Source organism: Dendrobates tinctorius, unplaced genomic scaffold, assembly GCF_039654945.1.
Source record: "Dendrobates tinctorius isolate UK_male_01 unplaced genomic scaffold, ASM3965494v1 ptg000115l, whole genome shotgun sequence".
NCBI classification, from domain to species: Eukaryota; Metazoa; Chordata; class Amphibia; order Anura; family Dendrobatidae; genus Dendrobates; species Dendrobates tinctorius.
In genome coordinates, this window is record NW_027361783.1 from 4,861,488 (window position 1) to 4,879,145 (window position 17,658).

Here is a 17,658-nt window from a genome sequence, read left to right on the forward strand (position 1 = left end):
TTGGGCCAACAACCTCCTTCTCTCAGCAAGAGCATTGAAGATGGGTCATCGCGGGGTCTTCCAGCAAGACAATGACCCAAAACACACAGCCAGGGCAACTAAGGAGTGGCTCCATAAGAAGCATTTCAAAGGTCCTGGAGTGGCCTAGCCAGTCTCCAGACCTAAACCCAATAGAAAATCTATGGAGAGATCTGAAACTCAATGTTGCTCAGTGGCAGCCCCAAATCCTGAAAGATCTGGAGAAGATCTGTATGGAGAAGCGGGACAAAATCCCTGCTGCAGTGTGTGCAAACTTTGTCAAGAACTACAGGAAACGTCTGTAATTGCAATCAAAGGTTTCTGTAAAAAATATTAAGTTCTCTTTCTCTATATTGTATCAAATACTTATTTCATGCAATAAAATGCAATTATGTTCAAATCATACATTGTGATTTTCTGAATTTTTTTTTACTTTCTGTCTCAGTTGAAGTGTACCAATGATAAAAAAATTACAGACCTCTCCAATCGTTGTAGGTGGGAAAACTTGGACAGTGTATCAAATACTTATTTTCCCCACTGTATATCTTTTACAATATTTACAAAAATGTCAGAGGTGTACTCACTTTTGTGATATACTGTATTATAGTAAAGTCCACCTATTCTAGGCCAGTAAACAGGCTGGGATCTATTGGTGAAGCTTGCAGTGCCAACAAATCCTTTCATTAGGTGTAGGATGCCCTGGTTCCCACTGAACAATATTGTCATTGTCCGTAAAGAATGACTTATTCATTTTTCATATTTTCACAGTCTTGTGTTTTGTACAGAACACATACTGCGAGGCAGAATTATTAGTGCCGCAAGACACAATTCAAGCTGCTTACAGCAAATCTGGCTGAAGGCCCAAATAAAATCCTTTCCCTGTAGATTGAGCAAGAAAAAAAATATAGAAGCTTGTGAGCTGCCTTCAGTGCTCCATCTGTTATGATGTGCTTAGCCGCTTATCTCTAGTGTCTCCCGAAAGGTCGACAGGAGACAGCAATCCTATTCTCAGCCTTCGTCTGCACAGGTTACTGTGGAGCATGTCCATGCAGACAGACCACTCAGTCACTTACCATGGCAGCCGGCAGAGGTCCCCAAAACTCTACTATGGGAACAGTAATCTACAGACACCTGGATACCAAGAATAGTTTTCTCTTTATATAAAAGCAGGTGACAATTCTACAAGTTTATTTCTGACAAATGAAACCGTCCACGTAGCAGAGGCGAAGCTTCAGATGGACTAGGAGCACTTGGTAAAACCTCCCTTGGGTTGCTGAATAGGGCATCGAATGCAGCTGCGTGGATGCAGCAGAGGTTAGAAGGCCGTAACTCAATCACATCACGTTAGCCCACACCACAGATAAGAGTCAATATTCAACATTCTTGTTCCTCAAAGGGTCAAAGCTTCTTTTTGTCCGCCCATTTTAGATTAAACTTTGCTGCTCGCTGCTTCTCCTCTTCTCCTGCAGAAATTAAGACACATGAATGTGGGCTACAACCTTGTGTAAGAAAGCAAAGGCGACATTAACTGGATTGTCACAATGACAGTTATCGAAAAGCAGAACTGCGCCCAATCTAGCAGCCATGCGGCTAAAGTTGGCGTTTATGGTGTGCATCTGCGTAGCATTTACCATCATGTAGAACTTAGACTGCACGTTCCTATGCACAGAGCCAGTGCAAAAGTGAAATTACTTCTACCATGCTAGGTTTCCACAATATGTCTCTGTGCCTACACAGATAACCGATACCCCAGCCGGAAGCCAAAAATGCAATGTGCACTTGGCCTAACACGTACCAGAGCTACAGCACGAGGGACACTTTCTTGTGTGTAGCGGAGACATCTTCCTTGATAGCGCAATCTGTGATTGATGGATAGGGGTACTACATGCAGAATTTGGGAGAACATGGACTTTATGGGACAGCGAGATGTCATCCCGTAAACAATATACTTAAAGGGGTAGGCAAGTTAAAAAAAAAAAATGTTTAAAATAGAAAACTATACATCCATTAAGAAAGAAGCTCTCATCTCGAGAAATCAGTGCCAGTCACAGGCCCTGGCAGCTGCACTTTCACCTGCATCCCCGGGTCAGTAAGTGACCAGTGCTGTGTGTGACAGGGGCTGGCTGCTTCCTCATTTGCATAGCTAGGCCAGCCACCTCCACTGAATCATGGTCTATGTATAGGCAGAGAACGGGCCTGGCTTAGTTACAGAAACGAGACTGTCAGCTTCCGTCACACACAACACTGGTCACAGGAATATCCTTAACTGAATTATAACGTCGGGTGCACATGATCCGGAAGTAGCAGAGCTTTGGAGGTAGCACATGTTCGCTGTGTCCAAAACGCGGCCGTCTATTCAACACAGTGAATCCGCATGTGTTCACTGAATCGTGCAGTTTCATATGATCAATACATGCTATGGGTGAAATTTCTCTTGCAGAGACGCTAGTTAAGAAAAACATTTGTACAAACATTTTGAAGAAAAGCTTTTCAAAAAACGTACAGAAAAAAAAAAACTGTGAAAAAAAGCTATCAAAAGCATGATAAGAGTATGGCATCAAATATCTCCTGATAATCAGACTAGCTGACGGCATACATTATACACTAATGAACCTACAGAAAGTAGGCATCTATACCAAACGCACCCCAATTGGTGTCAGAGAATTGAACGGCCGGCCTTTTAATTACATCCCTTTTCCTCGAAATTGAGAGAAATTCATTAGCTGCAAAAAGAGAAACAGATATGCAGTTAGGGTAATATCACACAGGACGGAATCTTACAAGATCCAGCCTAAGTCTGCTGACTTTTTCCACATAGAAATGGACATAAATGGTTGTCTAAAGCATAAGGACGACAGAATGATGAGCATCAACACACAGCAACTAAAAGCTTTTTCACTGCTGAATAAAAAAAAAGTGTTATTTAAACTGCTTGTCTAGGATTAGAAAACATGGCTGCTTTATACCAGAAACAGGATCACACCGATGCACAGAATGTCTGGTGCCCTTGGAAGTCGATGGATGAACTGCAATACTACAAGCAACCTGAAGTCAGGTGGTGGCGCTGTTCTGTAAGAAAAAAAGCCATGTTTTTATAATCCTCTATAAGACCTTTACGTTTTGGGAATATAACTGTTGAAAAAATGAGTAATATGCATATTAAGAGGTGATAAAAGGGGCAGTCCAATACTTTTGATATTGATAGCCTATACTTAGAATTGGTCATCAATGATAAATGGAAGTGCGACATATGACAATCCTGCTGATCAGCTGGCGGAGCGGAACAGCACTGCTCTATCAACTGTATAGTACCCGCGGCGGTAACTGCAGATCCTCCCCCATTCATTTGAATGGGAACGGGTGTTCCATACCTGGCCATGGCCACTGTACAGTGACCGAGATACACATCTGCAGCCAACAAACACTGCCAAATGTTCCAGTCGACAACTCAGGAAGATATTATCCTGATATGTATCGGTGACTCGCGATGCCAGGCCATGTGCAAACAGACAAAGTGTAAACTAACCCTCACACCTTAAGCAGAGGACCATGCAGTCATACGTAGATAAGTCATACAGGTCTGCACAATATTCACCTGTAGTCCGATTCATGGCTTCCCCATACAACCTCTCCTGGATGAAAGATTTTGCTCTTTGCTGCAGTAAATCTTTTCCACTGTACTCTTCCAACTGGACTACCTTGTAGTTATCCTGCAATCTAAGCCAAAAGAAACAGATGATCGGCACCATACTATTATTAGAGTAGTAGACAGGGGGCTTACATGGCAGCAGAACAGCCCTGCTGTCAGACTAAACACTTGCACGCATCCTGTGAAACATGAGGACATTTTGCAGATCAGTGACACAATGTTCTGGTTACTATGCTTGGTACAAGATACAATTTCAGATGTCATGATGAAACCTCAGGATAAAACTAAACCATCTTCTGTTATCGACTTAATAACCACTTCCCATTGCGGACAATTTTCCTCTTCATCCCCGCCTTCCACAGGCAGAGTCGTATGAGGATTTGTAGTTTAAACGCCACCATTTATTTGACTATGTACAGCAATATCATGAAAGGCAAGAAAAAAAAAAAAAAAACTTGGACTAGGAAATTGGAGAAACAAAAAAAATGCAGTTCTGCCATTGTTGCTCAGGTTTCATTTTACAGGTATCATTGGAGCAGTAAAAATGACCTTGCAAATTTACGTTTAGTTTGTCAACAAATCTAAGTTGCACAAAATACATCAATTCTAGCGTTATTTTCTATGGCTTTTAATGTGTGGGATAAATGTTATTTTAACATTTCTGATCTCAAAATGTGGCAAGAACAAATTTTTGTAACATGCAATATATTGTTATTTTTGTAATTTGTGGAATGGGAGAAATTTTTTTTTGAATATTTGTTTATGTTTAGTTTTTTGCAATCACTAAATTGCTTGTACAATATACTGCTAAACTTCTGTATTGCAGTGTATTGTAATTTTATCTCCTAGAATAAGGCTGGGTTCACATTGTGTTAGGGGCAATCCGCTAGTGGGATCTGTTAGATAGCGGCGCTAGCGCTATCTAACGGATCCGTTAGCACACCCATTGCCCGCAATGCTAATAACGCACGCCGAAATCGGCATGTTTTAGCAAGTATGCGTTATTTCCTGACGCACCCTCGAATGCTGCTTGCAGCGTTTTTGGGTGCGTTGGCATTAACGCACAGCGAACGGACCCGTTCGCTGTGCATAGGAATGTATGGGCTAACGCATGGCAGCGCTAGGTACCGGAGAGCTACCATGCGTTAACGCATATCGTTAGCGCTATGGCGCTAAAGATACCAAAAATTACATTAGCGTTAGCGCATCCGTTTAACGGATTCATTAAACGGATGCCCTAACGCAATGTGAACCTAGCCTAAGGCAGCACTTCATGACAGCAAAAAATGATATATATAGCGGCATTTAATAGGGCCCTAATTGTAAAGCCAACCCATCGGCATCACACAATCATATCACAAGACAAAGGAGTGACAGAGGAAGCCCACTCCTAGATGCCATGGTCACATGACTATTGCACATGGCACCTAAGGAGCTAAACTACTGCGGCCCCTGCAGTTACAGTGGATTTCCATTGTATAATACCACCTTCTATGGAGGAGTAATGACTTATACAAAAAGGACACATCACTAATAGAGATGGGCGGACACCTGGATATTCGGGTCCGGGCGAACAGTTAAGAAAAATTCCGGGTTCGGGTACTAGAACAGTACTCAGACCGAACTTCATTTATTTCAATGGGGGGCCCCAAACCTCCAGTGCTTTACACACTGTCATTAGCATGACAGCACGGCAAACACCGCTTCTGATCGGCAGTAAAATCATCACCGCTGGTCAGAGAGCCGCAGTTCTCAAGCTGTCAAATGACAACGAGAGCATGCAGCTGTGATTGGAGGTATAAAGTTTACCTCCAGTCACTGGTATCAGCTGATGGGACTACTGATGGGAGTATGCACCAGCAAGCTCCTGCGCTGTAATTAATTATAAAAAAAAAGAGAAGTGTTTTCCCATTTTTTATAACCAGCCAGGCAAAACTCACAGCTGGGTGATGCAACCCTCAGCTTCAGCAAGGCTGGTTATCACGAATAGCGGGGTCCCCATGCCATATCTTTTAATTATTTAAATAATTTAAAACAACGGCTTGGTGTCCCCCCCCATACACATTTTTGACAACCAGCTAAAGCAGACAGCTGGGGGCTGGTATTTTCAGGCTGGTAAGGGGCCAGGGATAATGCCCCCTCCAACCTAAAAATAGCAGCCCGTAGCTACCCAGAAAAGGGGCATCTACTAAATGAGCTAATTCTGGCGCTTTGCCTGGCTCATCCCACTTGCCATGGAGAGGTGGCAAGTTGGGCTCATATTTGTGGTGTTGATGTCACCTTTGTATTGTCACAAATATGAACCCCACTTGCCACCGCTACAGGGCAAGTGGGAAGAGCCAGGCAAAGTGCCGGAATATCCATTGCCCCTTACCAGCATGAGAAAATCAGCCCCCAGCTGTCTGCTTTAGCAAGACTGGTTGTCAAAAAATGGGAGGAACCCCATGGTGTTTTTTAAAATGTATTTATTTAAATAACTTAAAAACCAGCTGAGGGTTTCAGCTCCCAGCTTTGAGTTTTGCCTGGCCGGTTTAAGAAAAAAGAAAAAAAAAAAAAAAAACACCACAGTGGAACCCATGCAATTTTTTTTAAATTATCTTTATTTACTCCCATCAGCCACTCCTGCTCTTCACTATTATTAGCGGTAGCAGTTGTTGGCTGATGGGAGCAGTAGTCTCATCAGCTGACAACAGTGACCAGAGGTAAACATTATACCTCCAATCACAGCTGCGCGCTCACATTGTCATTTAACAGCATGGGTACCTCGGCTGTCTGGCCAGCAGTGATGATTTTACCGCCGATCAGAAGCGGTGTTTGCCACGCTGGTGAAGTCAGTCTTTGGTGTCCGTGCCCGAACAGCAGGTGTTCGGTACGGATGCCGAACTTTACTGTCCGGGTTCGCCCATCTCTAGTCACTATGCCAAGGCATATACAAACAACATGAAATACATATACAGACTGAAATCAGGGACTTTAGCAGTTAGGTTTTAATTTTTAGGGCACATAAAATAATTTCTTGTCTTAGTATCAAAATTATAGAACTAGTACCTTTTTCGAGGTAGCAACTCCTTTGTGCGTTTCTTCTTGACACGTCCTTCATTCCCTGTCAATATGAAAATGTTATTAAGGTTTCATTTACATACTCATTCTCTGAACAATAATGACAAAGTAAAAATTTGAGCAGGACATTTTATAACCCTGATCCAACTTGGGACAATATTACGCTCAAGTATTTTTTTATTGTTTCAGCTCTAAGTAAATGCTGGGGGCATCGAAATGTTCAGAGACTAGACCCCTGAAAATGTACGCAGCCTGCATGCAGGAGAGGGGCACTATAGGTTGCTGGAAGGCGGGAAAGACCTCAAACCTTTAATAAGTTCTATTATACTATTGTTTTATGTGTCAACATGTTCTACAAAGCTTAGGGGAAAAGAAATAGGAATCAAGATCAGCAAAACCGCATCATAAGTGCTATGTCATGGTACCTGCTTTATTCTGGCCTTCTAGCTGTTTACTTGGTTCCTCCCTTGAAAAAGAATAAAGAATAATTACTTCTGAATTAATGATAAAACACTTATAAAGTGGAAGATAAGGAGTGGCAACCTTTGTATCGGCCTGATAGACCCATCAGACACTGCAGTCACCTAGAATCTGCCGCTTCCTTACTGATCACCCCCCATCCATTCCCAGCTTAGTCATATACCCATAATGTTATTGGTCTCTTCCATCCTACGGAAACATTTTTCCCAATGATTGCATAATAAATCAAAGTACCGTTTCTCTGAAGCAGAGCTGATGCTTTGCAGGACATCATCTGGAAGTAATTTTTTTTTCTAAAACAGGAAAACGGAAGTGTACATGAGACGACGGTATAAGGAATACAACAAAGAACGACCTGCTGTCTGATCAGTCATGTATTCCCTACTGTATGAAGCCCACATGCTTGGGCGAGGGCCGTCAGTGTGGCAGGAAACACTGCGTCACATTAAGAACTATTCTTGTCATCACATACAATGTAAGGCCTGATTAACACATCCATGGTGATGCTGGCTTTTTCATGGATACAGCACCTACACATTCTAATTTACGTTGCTATTCACAAGTCCGAGCTGAATGTACATCCATGCAAAAAAATCACAGAGATATGTCTGTTAGGCATTTCCTGCATGTGTTGCAGCTCTCGAACATCCGCGAGACATGCGGCCGCGGGAACTTGAACATAGTATTGCAGCACGGCGAAGATATTCTATTAGCACCCGAGCATGCTCATCACTACACTAAACACCTACTACAACCAGATCAGCAGAATAATATCTATTAGGTCAGATTTTACAGATTTTATACCTTTTGTTCTTTGAATAGCTCCTCTTTGCGCTTCCTCTTCTCCTTCAGTAAAGCCTTTTCTCTGGTCACAAAATAGAGAGGAACAACAAGTTACATAGAGACATTAAAAACGTACAGATCATTGTACACACACAGTACATGGCGATGAAGCACTGCGACATCGCACCTACAGATTTCAATGAAGTAGCGACTTATTAAAACATTTAGTCACAGATGGCACGCCACGTGGAAATTTGCTTAAATCAGTGAAAGGGCTTTATTAATCACTAGCTGAAGAGCCCGGCGCTGCCCAGGCATAGTAACTAACTACAGTTAGTTCTAACAAATTATAATATATCATATATATATATATATCTCTATCTATCTATCTCTGAGTGTAGAGCCCCACCCACTCCGCATAGCCACATTCACTATAATATCCCACATCATCCCGTCAGAGCCACCGGACTACTACCCCTAATATCCCCACATCATCCGGTCACAGCCGCCGGACTACTACCCCTAATATCTCACATCATCCCGTCAGCCAGAGCATCAGCCAGAGCCACCGGACTACTCCCCCTAATATCCCACATCATCCCATCAGCCAGAGCCACTGGACTACTATCCCTAATATCCCACATCATCCCGTCAAAGCCACCGGACTACTACCTTAATATCCCACATCATCCCCTCAGAGCCACCGGACTACTAGCCCTAATATCCCACATCATCCCGTCAGCCAGAGCCATCAGACAACTACCACTAATATCCCACATCATCCCGTCACAGCCGCCAGACTACTACCCCTAATATCCTACATCATCCCGTCAGAGCCACCTGACTACTACCCCTAATATTCCACATCACCCCGTCAGAGCCACCGGACTACTAGCCCTAATATCCCACATCATCCCCTCAGAGCCATTGGACTACTACCCCTAATGTCCCACATCATCCTGTCAGCCAGAGCCACCGGACTACTACCACCAATATCCCACATTATCCCGTCAGAGCCACTGGACTACTACCCCTAATATCCCACATCATCCCATCAGCCAGAGCCACCGGACTACTGCCCCTAATATCCAACATCATCCCGTCAGAGCCACCGGACTACCACCCCTAATATCCCACATCATCCCGTCAGCCAGAGCCATCGGACTACTACCCCTAATATCCCACATCATCCCATCAGCCAGAGCCACCGGACTACTGCCCCTAATATCCAACATCATCCCGTCAGAGCCACCGGACTACCACCCCTAATATCCCACATCATCCCGTCAGCCAGAGCCACCGGACTACTACCACTAATATCCCACATCATCCCCTCAGAGCCATTGGACTACTACCCCTAATGTCCCACATCATCCTGTCAGCCAGAGCCACCGGACTACTACCACCAATATCCCACATTATCCCGTCAGAGCCACTGGACTACTACCCCTAATATCCCACATCATCCCATCAGCCAGAGCCACCGGACTACTGCCCCTAATATCCAACATCATCCCGTCAGAGCCACCGGACTACCACCCCTAATATCCCACATCATCCCGTCAGCCAGAGCCACCGGACTACTACCACTAATATCCCACATCATCCCGTCAGAGCCACCGGACTACCACCCCTAATATCCCACATCATCCCGTCAGCCAGAGCCATCGGACTACTACCCCTAATATCCCACATCCTAACTTCCATACCGGGATCCCTTTAAGAGGGAAGATGTGCCTATGGCATGGAGGATGTGTGATGGGTATTTGGGCAGGGGGGTGGAATTCATTTCTGTCATGTTCTCTGCTCCTTTCTGGGGGGCAGACAATGGCTGGGAGCTTATGTTCCTGGGGATGCTAGATTTCTCCCACCAGGTCAGTGTCTGCTGAGGTGTTTTCGTGGAGTGAGAAAACTATTGCTCATAGCAACCAATCACAGCTCAGCTTTTAATTATTATTTACTAGCTGAAGAGCCTGCGTTGCCTGGGCATAGTAACCAACTGTGGTTAGTTATAACAAATTATAATGATTATATTGCACATAAAAACCGTGTATCTAATCCTATCCTGTGTGATACTGACTGCTGAGCCGGGTATCTAATCCTATCCTGTGAGACACTGACTGCTGAGCCAATTAGAGAGCAGGTGAGCGGGCACCAACCAAATAAATGCTCATGCAGGGATCACCACATGCAAGTTAACTAGACAATTGTACAAAAAAGAGAAAGGGACTATGCATAAATGTGGGATCACCACGCCAAAACCAAGTATTTATAAAAATATAATTTTTATTATGAAATACAAAAAGCAGCAAGGAAGCAGCAAAAAACACCACACATAAAAACAATTAAAAAAATCTGATCAACATGTAGACCGCTGGCTGCAGAATGTAAAGGCACCAATATCGAATAATAACGTTCTAAATATCATAACATATAATACAGACAATATGATGGAGACGAAAACAACACACTGATGACTGGCCAGTTCAATAAGATCCTATACCAACATGTAAAGTGCATAGCACATAACCCAGAATATCAATCAAACCTTCCTGAAAGGAGCCCTGTAATGCTTGAAAAATATATCTAATATGAGGAATATGAATAACAGATGTAACTCCCCATAGAATAAAGTCAGTAGCCCAAAAAAAGTGGAGGAGGGCTAGTAATGTATGGCAATTGAAGATCCCAAACAGGCATAAAATACATCACCCAAAGGCACAGTCAGTAAGTCCAGTCAAAGGTCGCCCCAGCGTCTGTGTATTGTGCCAGCAGCCACCGCAGTATACAAGGACCCACGCGTTCCGACACCGCTAGGTGTCTTTCTCAAGGTGAGTGCTATTACAGCCTCTAAGCGCCGCTCATTTAAGTCAGAGAAATCACAAATAAATCCAAACCAGGTGACGGCTGGCGGCGTACAGGGAGAATCATGAAGGCGGATGTGACCTAACAGCTTGATACGTATCTATTGCGCAGGCGCAGGCGCGCGGCAACCAGAGCGTATAGGTTGAAGTCTCATGAGACTAGAGTATCCCGCGCGTGCAGGGAGAATCATGAAGGCGGATGTGACCTCACAGGTCGACACATATCTATTGCGCAGGCGCCGTCGCGTGGCAACCAAAGCATATAGGTTGAAGTCTCATGAGACTGGAGTCTCCCGCGCCTGCGCAGTACGGTCAAACGGATAACCACAACCAATCTTGTGAGCGCTATCAGCGTCCATCAAGGGTCAACGTCTCATAAGATTAGCGAATCACACGCATGCGCAATTCAACCCTTAGATGGCCATGATGAGAGGGCAAGCAAAGTATCAAACATACATATGTGTAAACACCCTTGCAGCATGATGAGTAAATGTTAAAATAGTACACACTCAAAACCTGTGGGGGATGTGTATCCCACAGAAACACACTGCAGCAAGATGGGCACTAAGTTAATTATTTATGGGTAATAGCATTTATAAGTGTAACAGCAATTTATTGAAACACAGGAACCCACACCTGTTTGGTGAAGCACACGCATGCACACTCCCCCACAAGAATGTTTATCAAGACAATAAAGACAAGTATTATTCCATCAGCCAGATCCGCATTTGAAGTGGACTGAGCCATACAAGCAACATAAGTAATAGTAGCTAGGCACCAATCAGGGTGTATACTAGTTGGCCCTAGATCAGGGTGTCAAGAAAGACACACATAGTGCACCGGTGCTACTGTATCAAAGGGGCAGCGCTTAATGAGATGTTCACCTAGATCTATACACTCAAAAAGGTAGTGGTCAAAAACGCCACACCAAGATGTCATATAGAACAGCAACAGTATGGAGCGCATTAGAGTTGATCTAAAACGACGGAAGACCGAACATCGTTATAATGACAAAAACGGAAAATCCCAAAGAAAAAAAGGGGGGGGGGGGGGGGGAAAGCAGCCACGTTATAATGCAGTCCTCATGATTTTTTCTCTCATAAGATTTTCTTTTTTCACAGGGTGAATTGTAGCATCATGGCAAGGGAGTATTGCTAGAAGACAGCCACATAAAGGAGAATTGAAAATCCAAAACCCGAGAGCAGTCACAGGCTCCAGTATAAGGGAAATCCCGGACCTAAAACCTGGGGGAGGAAGAACAAAAAAAGGGGGCGGCAGAAAAAGTTAGTAAATGAGATGCAACAGCCCAATCTAGAAGAACTCCTCCGGCGGGAAGCGAGATGGATATATGACCTGGATTGCCTTTCACCACGTGGTCTTAACGAGGAGCTGCTGTATAATGGCTTCTATAAGAAACTATAGATTGGGCTGTTGCATCTCATTTACTAACTTTTTCTTCCGCCCCCTTTTTTTGGTTCTTCCTCCCCCAGGTTTTAGGTCCGGGATTTCCCTTATACTGGAGCCTGTGACTGCTCTCGGGTTTTGGATTTTCAATTCTCCTTTATGTGGCTGTCTTCTAGCAATACTCCCTTGCCATGATGCTACAATTCACCCTGTGAAAAAAGAAAATCTTATGAGAGAAAAAATCATGAGGACTGCATTATAACGTGGCTGCTTTCCCCCCCCCCCCCCTTTTTTTCTTTGGGATTTTCCGTTTTTGTCATTATAACGATGTTCGGTCTTCCGTCGTTTTAGATCAACTCTAATGCGCTCCATACTGTTGCTGTTCTATATGACATCTTGGTGTGGCGTTTTTGACCACTACCTTTTTGAGTGTATAGATCTAGGTGAACATCTCATTAAGCGCTGCCCCTTTGATACAGTAGCACCGGTGCACTATGTGTGTCTTTCTTGACACCCTGATCTAGGGCCAACTAGTATACACCCTGATTGGTGCCTAGCTACTATTACTTATGTTGCTTGTATGGCTCAGTCCACTTCAAATGCGGATCTGGCTGATGGAATAATACTTGTCTTTATTGTCTTGATAAACATTCTTGTGGGGGAGTGTGCATGCGTGTGCTTCACCAAACAGGTGTGGGTTCCTGTGTTTCAATAAATTGCTGTTACACTTTTAAATGCTATTACCCATAAATAATTAACTTAGTGCCCATCTTGCTGCAGTGTGTTTCTGTGGGATACACATCCCCCACAGGTTTTGAGTGTGTACTATTTTAACATTTACTCATCATGCTGCAAGGGTGTTTACGCATATGTATGTTTGATACTTTGCTTGCCCTCTCATCATGGCCATCTAAGGGTTGAATTGCGCATGCGTGTGATTCGCTAATCTTATGAGACGTTGACCCTTGATGGATGCTGATAGCGCTCACAAGATTGGTTGTGGTTATCCGTTTGACCGTACTGCGCAGGCGCGGGAGACTCCAGTCTCATGAGACTTCAACCTATATGCTTTGGTTGCCACGCGACGGCGCCTGCGCAATAGATATGTGTCAACCTGTGAGGTCACATCCGCCTTCATGATTCTCCCTGCACGCGCGGGATACTCCAGTCTCATGAGACTTCAACCTATACGCTCTGGTTGCCGCGCGACGGCGCCTGCGCAATAGATACGTATCAAGCTGTTAGGTCACATCCGCCTTCATGATTCTCCCTGTACGCCGCCAGCCGTCACCTGGTTTGGATTTATTTGTGATTTCTCTGACTTAAATAAGCGGCGCTTAGAGGCTGTAATAGCACTCACCTTGAGAAAGACACCTAGCGGTGTCGGAACGCGTGGGTCCTTGTATACCGCGGTGGCTGCTGGCACAATACACTGGGGCTGGGGCGACCTTTGACTGGACTTACTGACTGTGCCTTTGGGTGATGTATTTTATACCTGTTTGGGATCTTCAATTGCCATACATTACTAGCCCTCCTCCACTTTGTTTGGGCTACTGACTTTATTCTATGGGGAGTTACATCTGTTATTCATATTCCTCATATTAGATATATTTTTCAAGCATTACAGGGCTCCTTTCAGGAAGGTTTGATTGATATTCTGGGTTATGTGCTATGCACTTTACATGTTGGTATAGGATCTTATTGAACTGGCCAGTCATCAGTGTGTTGTTTTCGTCTCCATCATATTGTCTGTATTATATGTTATGATATTGAGAACGTTATTATTCGATATTGGTGCCTTTACATTCTGCAGCCAGCGGTCTACATGTTGATCAGATTTTTTTAATTGTTTTTATGTGTGGTGTTTTTTGCTGCTTCCTTGCTGCTTTTTGTATTTCATAATAAAAATTATATTTTTATAAATACTTGGTTTTGGCGTGGTGATCCCACATTTATGCATAGTCCCTTTCTCTTTTTTGTACCACTGACTGCTGAGCCGTGTATCTAATCCTATCCTGTGTGATACTGACTGCTGAGCTGTGTATCTAATCCTATCCTGTGTGATACTGACTGCTGAGCCGTGTATCTAATCCTATCCTGTGTGATACTGACTGCTGAGCCGTGTATCTAATCCTATCCTGTGTGATACTGACTGCTGAGCCGTGTATCTAATCCTATCCTGTGTGATACTGGGCTCCCCCTGCAGTCTGTGTCAGAGGGTGGGCTGTGTTGGCACGGTAATAAAATGTGTTATTTCCAGCTTTACAGAAGGACGATAATCACACCATAGAAATGATAAGAATAATAGGCCTCAGTTATCACAACTGTCTACAAAACTGTTGCCGATAGCAACCAATCACAGCTCAGCTTTCATCTTTTAAACAGCTCAGGGACAGCGTGGAGAGTTTTAAGTGGCAACTTTTGTGTTTCGACTTTTATGTGGCGAGGTTGGTGTATGTGTGATGAAATGTGTGCTGAAGCACGTGGTAGTGTGTGGCGCATTTTGTGTGTGTGTTCATATCCCCGTGTGTGGTGAGTATATACTCTTTGGCGCCATCGCTCTCATTCTCTAAGTCCCCCTTGTTCACATCTGGCAGCTGTCAATTTGCCTCCAACACTTTTAAACCTTTCACTTTTTCCCCCATTATGTAGATAGGGGCAAAATTGTTTGGTGAATTGGAACGCGCTGGGTTAAAATTTTGCCTCACAACATAGGCTATGACTGTCTCTCGGGGTCCAGACGTGTGACTGTGCCAAATTTTGTGGCTGTAGCTGCGACGGTGCGGATGCCAATCCCGGACATACATACATACCCACATTGAGCTTTATATATTAGATTTATATAGCACTTTTGATTCCATGGTGCTGTACATGAGAAGTGGTTACATACAAATTACAGATATCACTTACAGTAAACAAACTAACAATGACAGACTTATACAGAGGGGAGAGGACCCTGCCCTTTCGGGCTTACATGCTACAGGATGGTGGGGAAGGAGACAGTAGGTTGGTGGGTTGCAGCAGTTCCGGTGTTGGTTGAGGTGATATCACCGGTAGTGGTGAGAGAGAAGGAGGTAGCGGGGTCATTGCAGGCTGTAGGCTTTCTTGAAGAGGTGGGTTTTCAGGTTCCGTCTGAAGTATCCAAATGTGGTTGATAGTCGGACTTGTTGGGGCAAAGAATTCCAGAGAATGGGGGCAGTTCGGGAGAAGTCTTGGAGGTGGTTGGGTGAGGAATAAAAAATAAGTGTGGAGGAGAGGTGGTGGTCTTGGGAGGACCGGAGATTACGTGAGGGAAGGTATCGGGAGATTAGTTCAGAGACATATGGGGGAGACAGGTTATAGATGGCCTTGTAGGTCATTATTAGTAATTTGAACAGGATACGCTGAGGGAATGGGAGCCAGTGAAGAGATTTGCAGAGGGGAGAAGCGGAGGAGTAGCGAGGAGAGAGATGAATTAGTCGGGCAGCAGAGTTAGGAATGGACTGGAGAGGTGCGAGGGTGTTAGCAGGGTGACCACAGAAAAGGATGTTGCAGTAGTCGAGGCGGGAGATGATGAGGGCATGCACAAGCATTTTAGTAGATTGAGGGTTGAGGAAAGGACGGATTCTGGAAATATTTTTGAGCTGGAGGCGACAGGAGGTAGAAAGAGCTTGGATGTGCGGTTTGAAGGACAGAGCAGAGTCAAAGGTTACTCCGAGGCAGCGGACTTCCGGTACTGGGGAAAGTGTGATGTTATTGTTATAGCTAGGTCGGGTAAGGAAGATCTGTGATATGGAGGAAAGATGAGTTCAGATTTTTCCACATTGAGCTTGAGGAAGCGAGAGAAGAAGGAGGATATGGCTGATAGACACTCTGGGATTTTGGACAGCAGAGAGGTGACGTCTGGGCCAGAGAGGTAGATCTGAGTGTCGTCAGCATAAAGGTAGTACTGGAATCTGTGGGACTTTATGAGCTGCCCCAGACCAAGTGTATTGATTGAGAAGAGTAGGGGTCATAAAACAGAGCCTTGGGGGACTCCAACAGAGAGAGGGTGGGATGGGGAGGTGGTGTGGGAGTGGGAGACGCTGAATGTGCAGTTGGAAAGGTATGAGGAGATCCAGGATAGGGCAAGGCCTTTGATGCCGAAGGAGGAGAGGATCTGTAGTAGGAGGCAGTGGTCAACTGTGTCGATTGCAGAGGACAGGTCTAGAAGCAGGAATATAGAGCATTGTCCATTTGATTTGGCTGTAAGTAGGTCGTTAGTAATTTTGGTCAGTGCTGTCTCAGTGGAGTGATGGGGGCGGAAACCAGATTGTAGATTGTAAAAGAGCAAGTTAGATGATAGGTGGGAGGAAAGTTCAGTGTGGACGTGCTGTTCCAGGAGTTTGGAAGCGAATGGGAGCAATGATATTGGGCGGTACCTGGACATAGCGGTTGGGTCGAGGGTTGGCTTTTTAAGGATAGGCGTGATTGTGGCATGTTTGAAAGCAGAAGGGAAGGTACCGGACGATGGGGTCGAGTGCACAGGTTGTGAGGTGCGATTTGGAGAACAGACGATTAAGCTCCCCTGAAGTGATGTTGGAGAGTGAGGTTATGGGGTTTGGGCATTGGTCTGGTATACAAAGGGGTTGTGGTGGTTGAGTGATGAAGACTTGCCTTGTTTGGTCAATCTTATTTTTGAAGTGTGTGGCAAAGTCCTCGGCAGAGATGAGGGAGGTTGGAGGAGGCAGTGGTGGGCGGAGGAGGGAGTTAAAAGTTTTGAATAACTGTTTGGGGTTGTAAGATAGGGAAGAAACGAGGGTTGTGAAGTAGGCCTGTTTAGCAGAGGTGAGGGCAGATTTGAAATCTAGTGTTGCCTGTTTGAATGTGGTGAAGTCATCTTGCAAATTAGTTTTCTTCCAACGCCGCTCTGCAATCCTAGACACTTGCCGGAGCTTTTTAGTGGTGTTATTGTGCCAGGGTTGTCTGTTGATACGTCGCATTCTGCCATGAACGAGAGGGGCAACCGCGTCAATAGCTGATGCGAGAGAGGCATTGTAGAAAGCAGTGGCACCGTCTGTGTCACGGAGGATATGGATGCCAGCGGTAGAAGAGAGTCAGAGAGCGTGTGGGTGTCTAGGTGTGCAAGGTTTCTGGGGGGTGCACGTGTTGCTGGACATGGGTGCCAGGTGAGGACAGGGATGAGAAAGTGAGTAGATGGTGGTCAGATAGAGGGAGAAGGGAGGTGGTGAAGTTAGAAAGAGAGCAGAGACGGGTGAAGGCCAGGTCTAATGTGTGTCTGTCTGTGTGGGTGGCTGAGGAGGACCACTGAGTAAGTCCAAAGGATGAAATAAGGGACAGGAGTTTGGAAGCTGCTGACTGAAGGGTATCAGTGGGGATGCTGAAGTCACCCATGATGATAGTGGGGGTGTCAGTTGAAAG

General features: G+C 44.7%; 1 protein-coding gene across 1 annotated transcript in view; it reads right to left on the reverse strand.

Moving 5' to 3' along the window:
- Positions 1–1,154: 1,154 nt before the first annotated feature.
- Positions 1,155–17,658, reverse strand: part of NOL7 (nucleolar protein 7) — a 30,226-nt gene continuing 13,722 nt past the window's right edge. The window contains exons 2-8 of the mRNA XM_073589956.1: positions 8,012–8,072; positions 7,442–7,500; positions 7,153–7,193; positions 6,716–6,770; positions 3,614–3,735; positions 2,664–2,741; positions 1,155–1,481 (exon numbers count right to left, since the gene is read on the reverse strand). Of these exons, the coding sequence (XP_073446057.1) occupies positions 1,417–1,481; positions 2,664–2,741; positions 3,614–3,735; positions 6,716–6,770; positions 7,153–7,193; positions 7,442–7,500; positions 8,012–8,072 (481 nt within the window). The 3' untranslated portion in view covers positions 1,155–1,416. The remainder of the gene's footprint in view (positions 1,482–2,663; positions 2,742–3,613; positions 3,736–6,715; positions 6,771–7,152; positions 7,194–7,441; positions 7,501–8,011; positions 8,073–17,658) is intronic.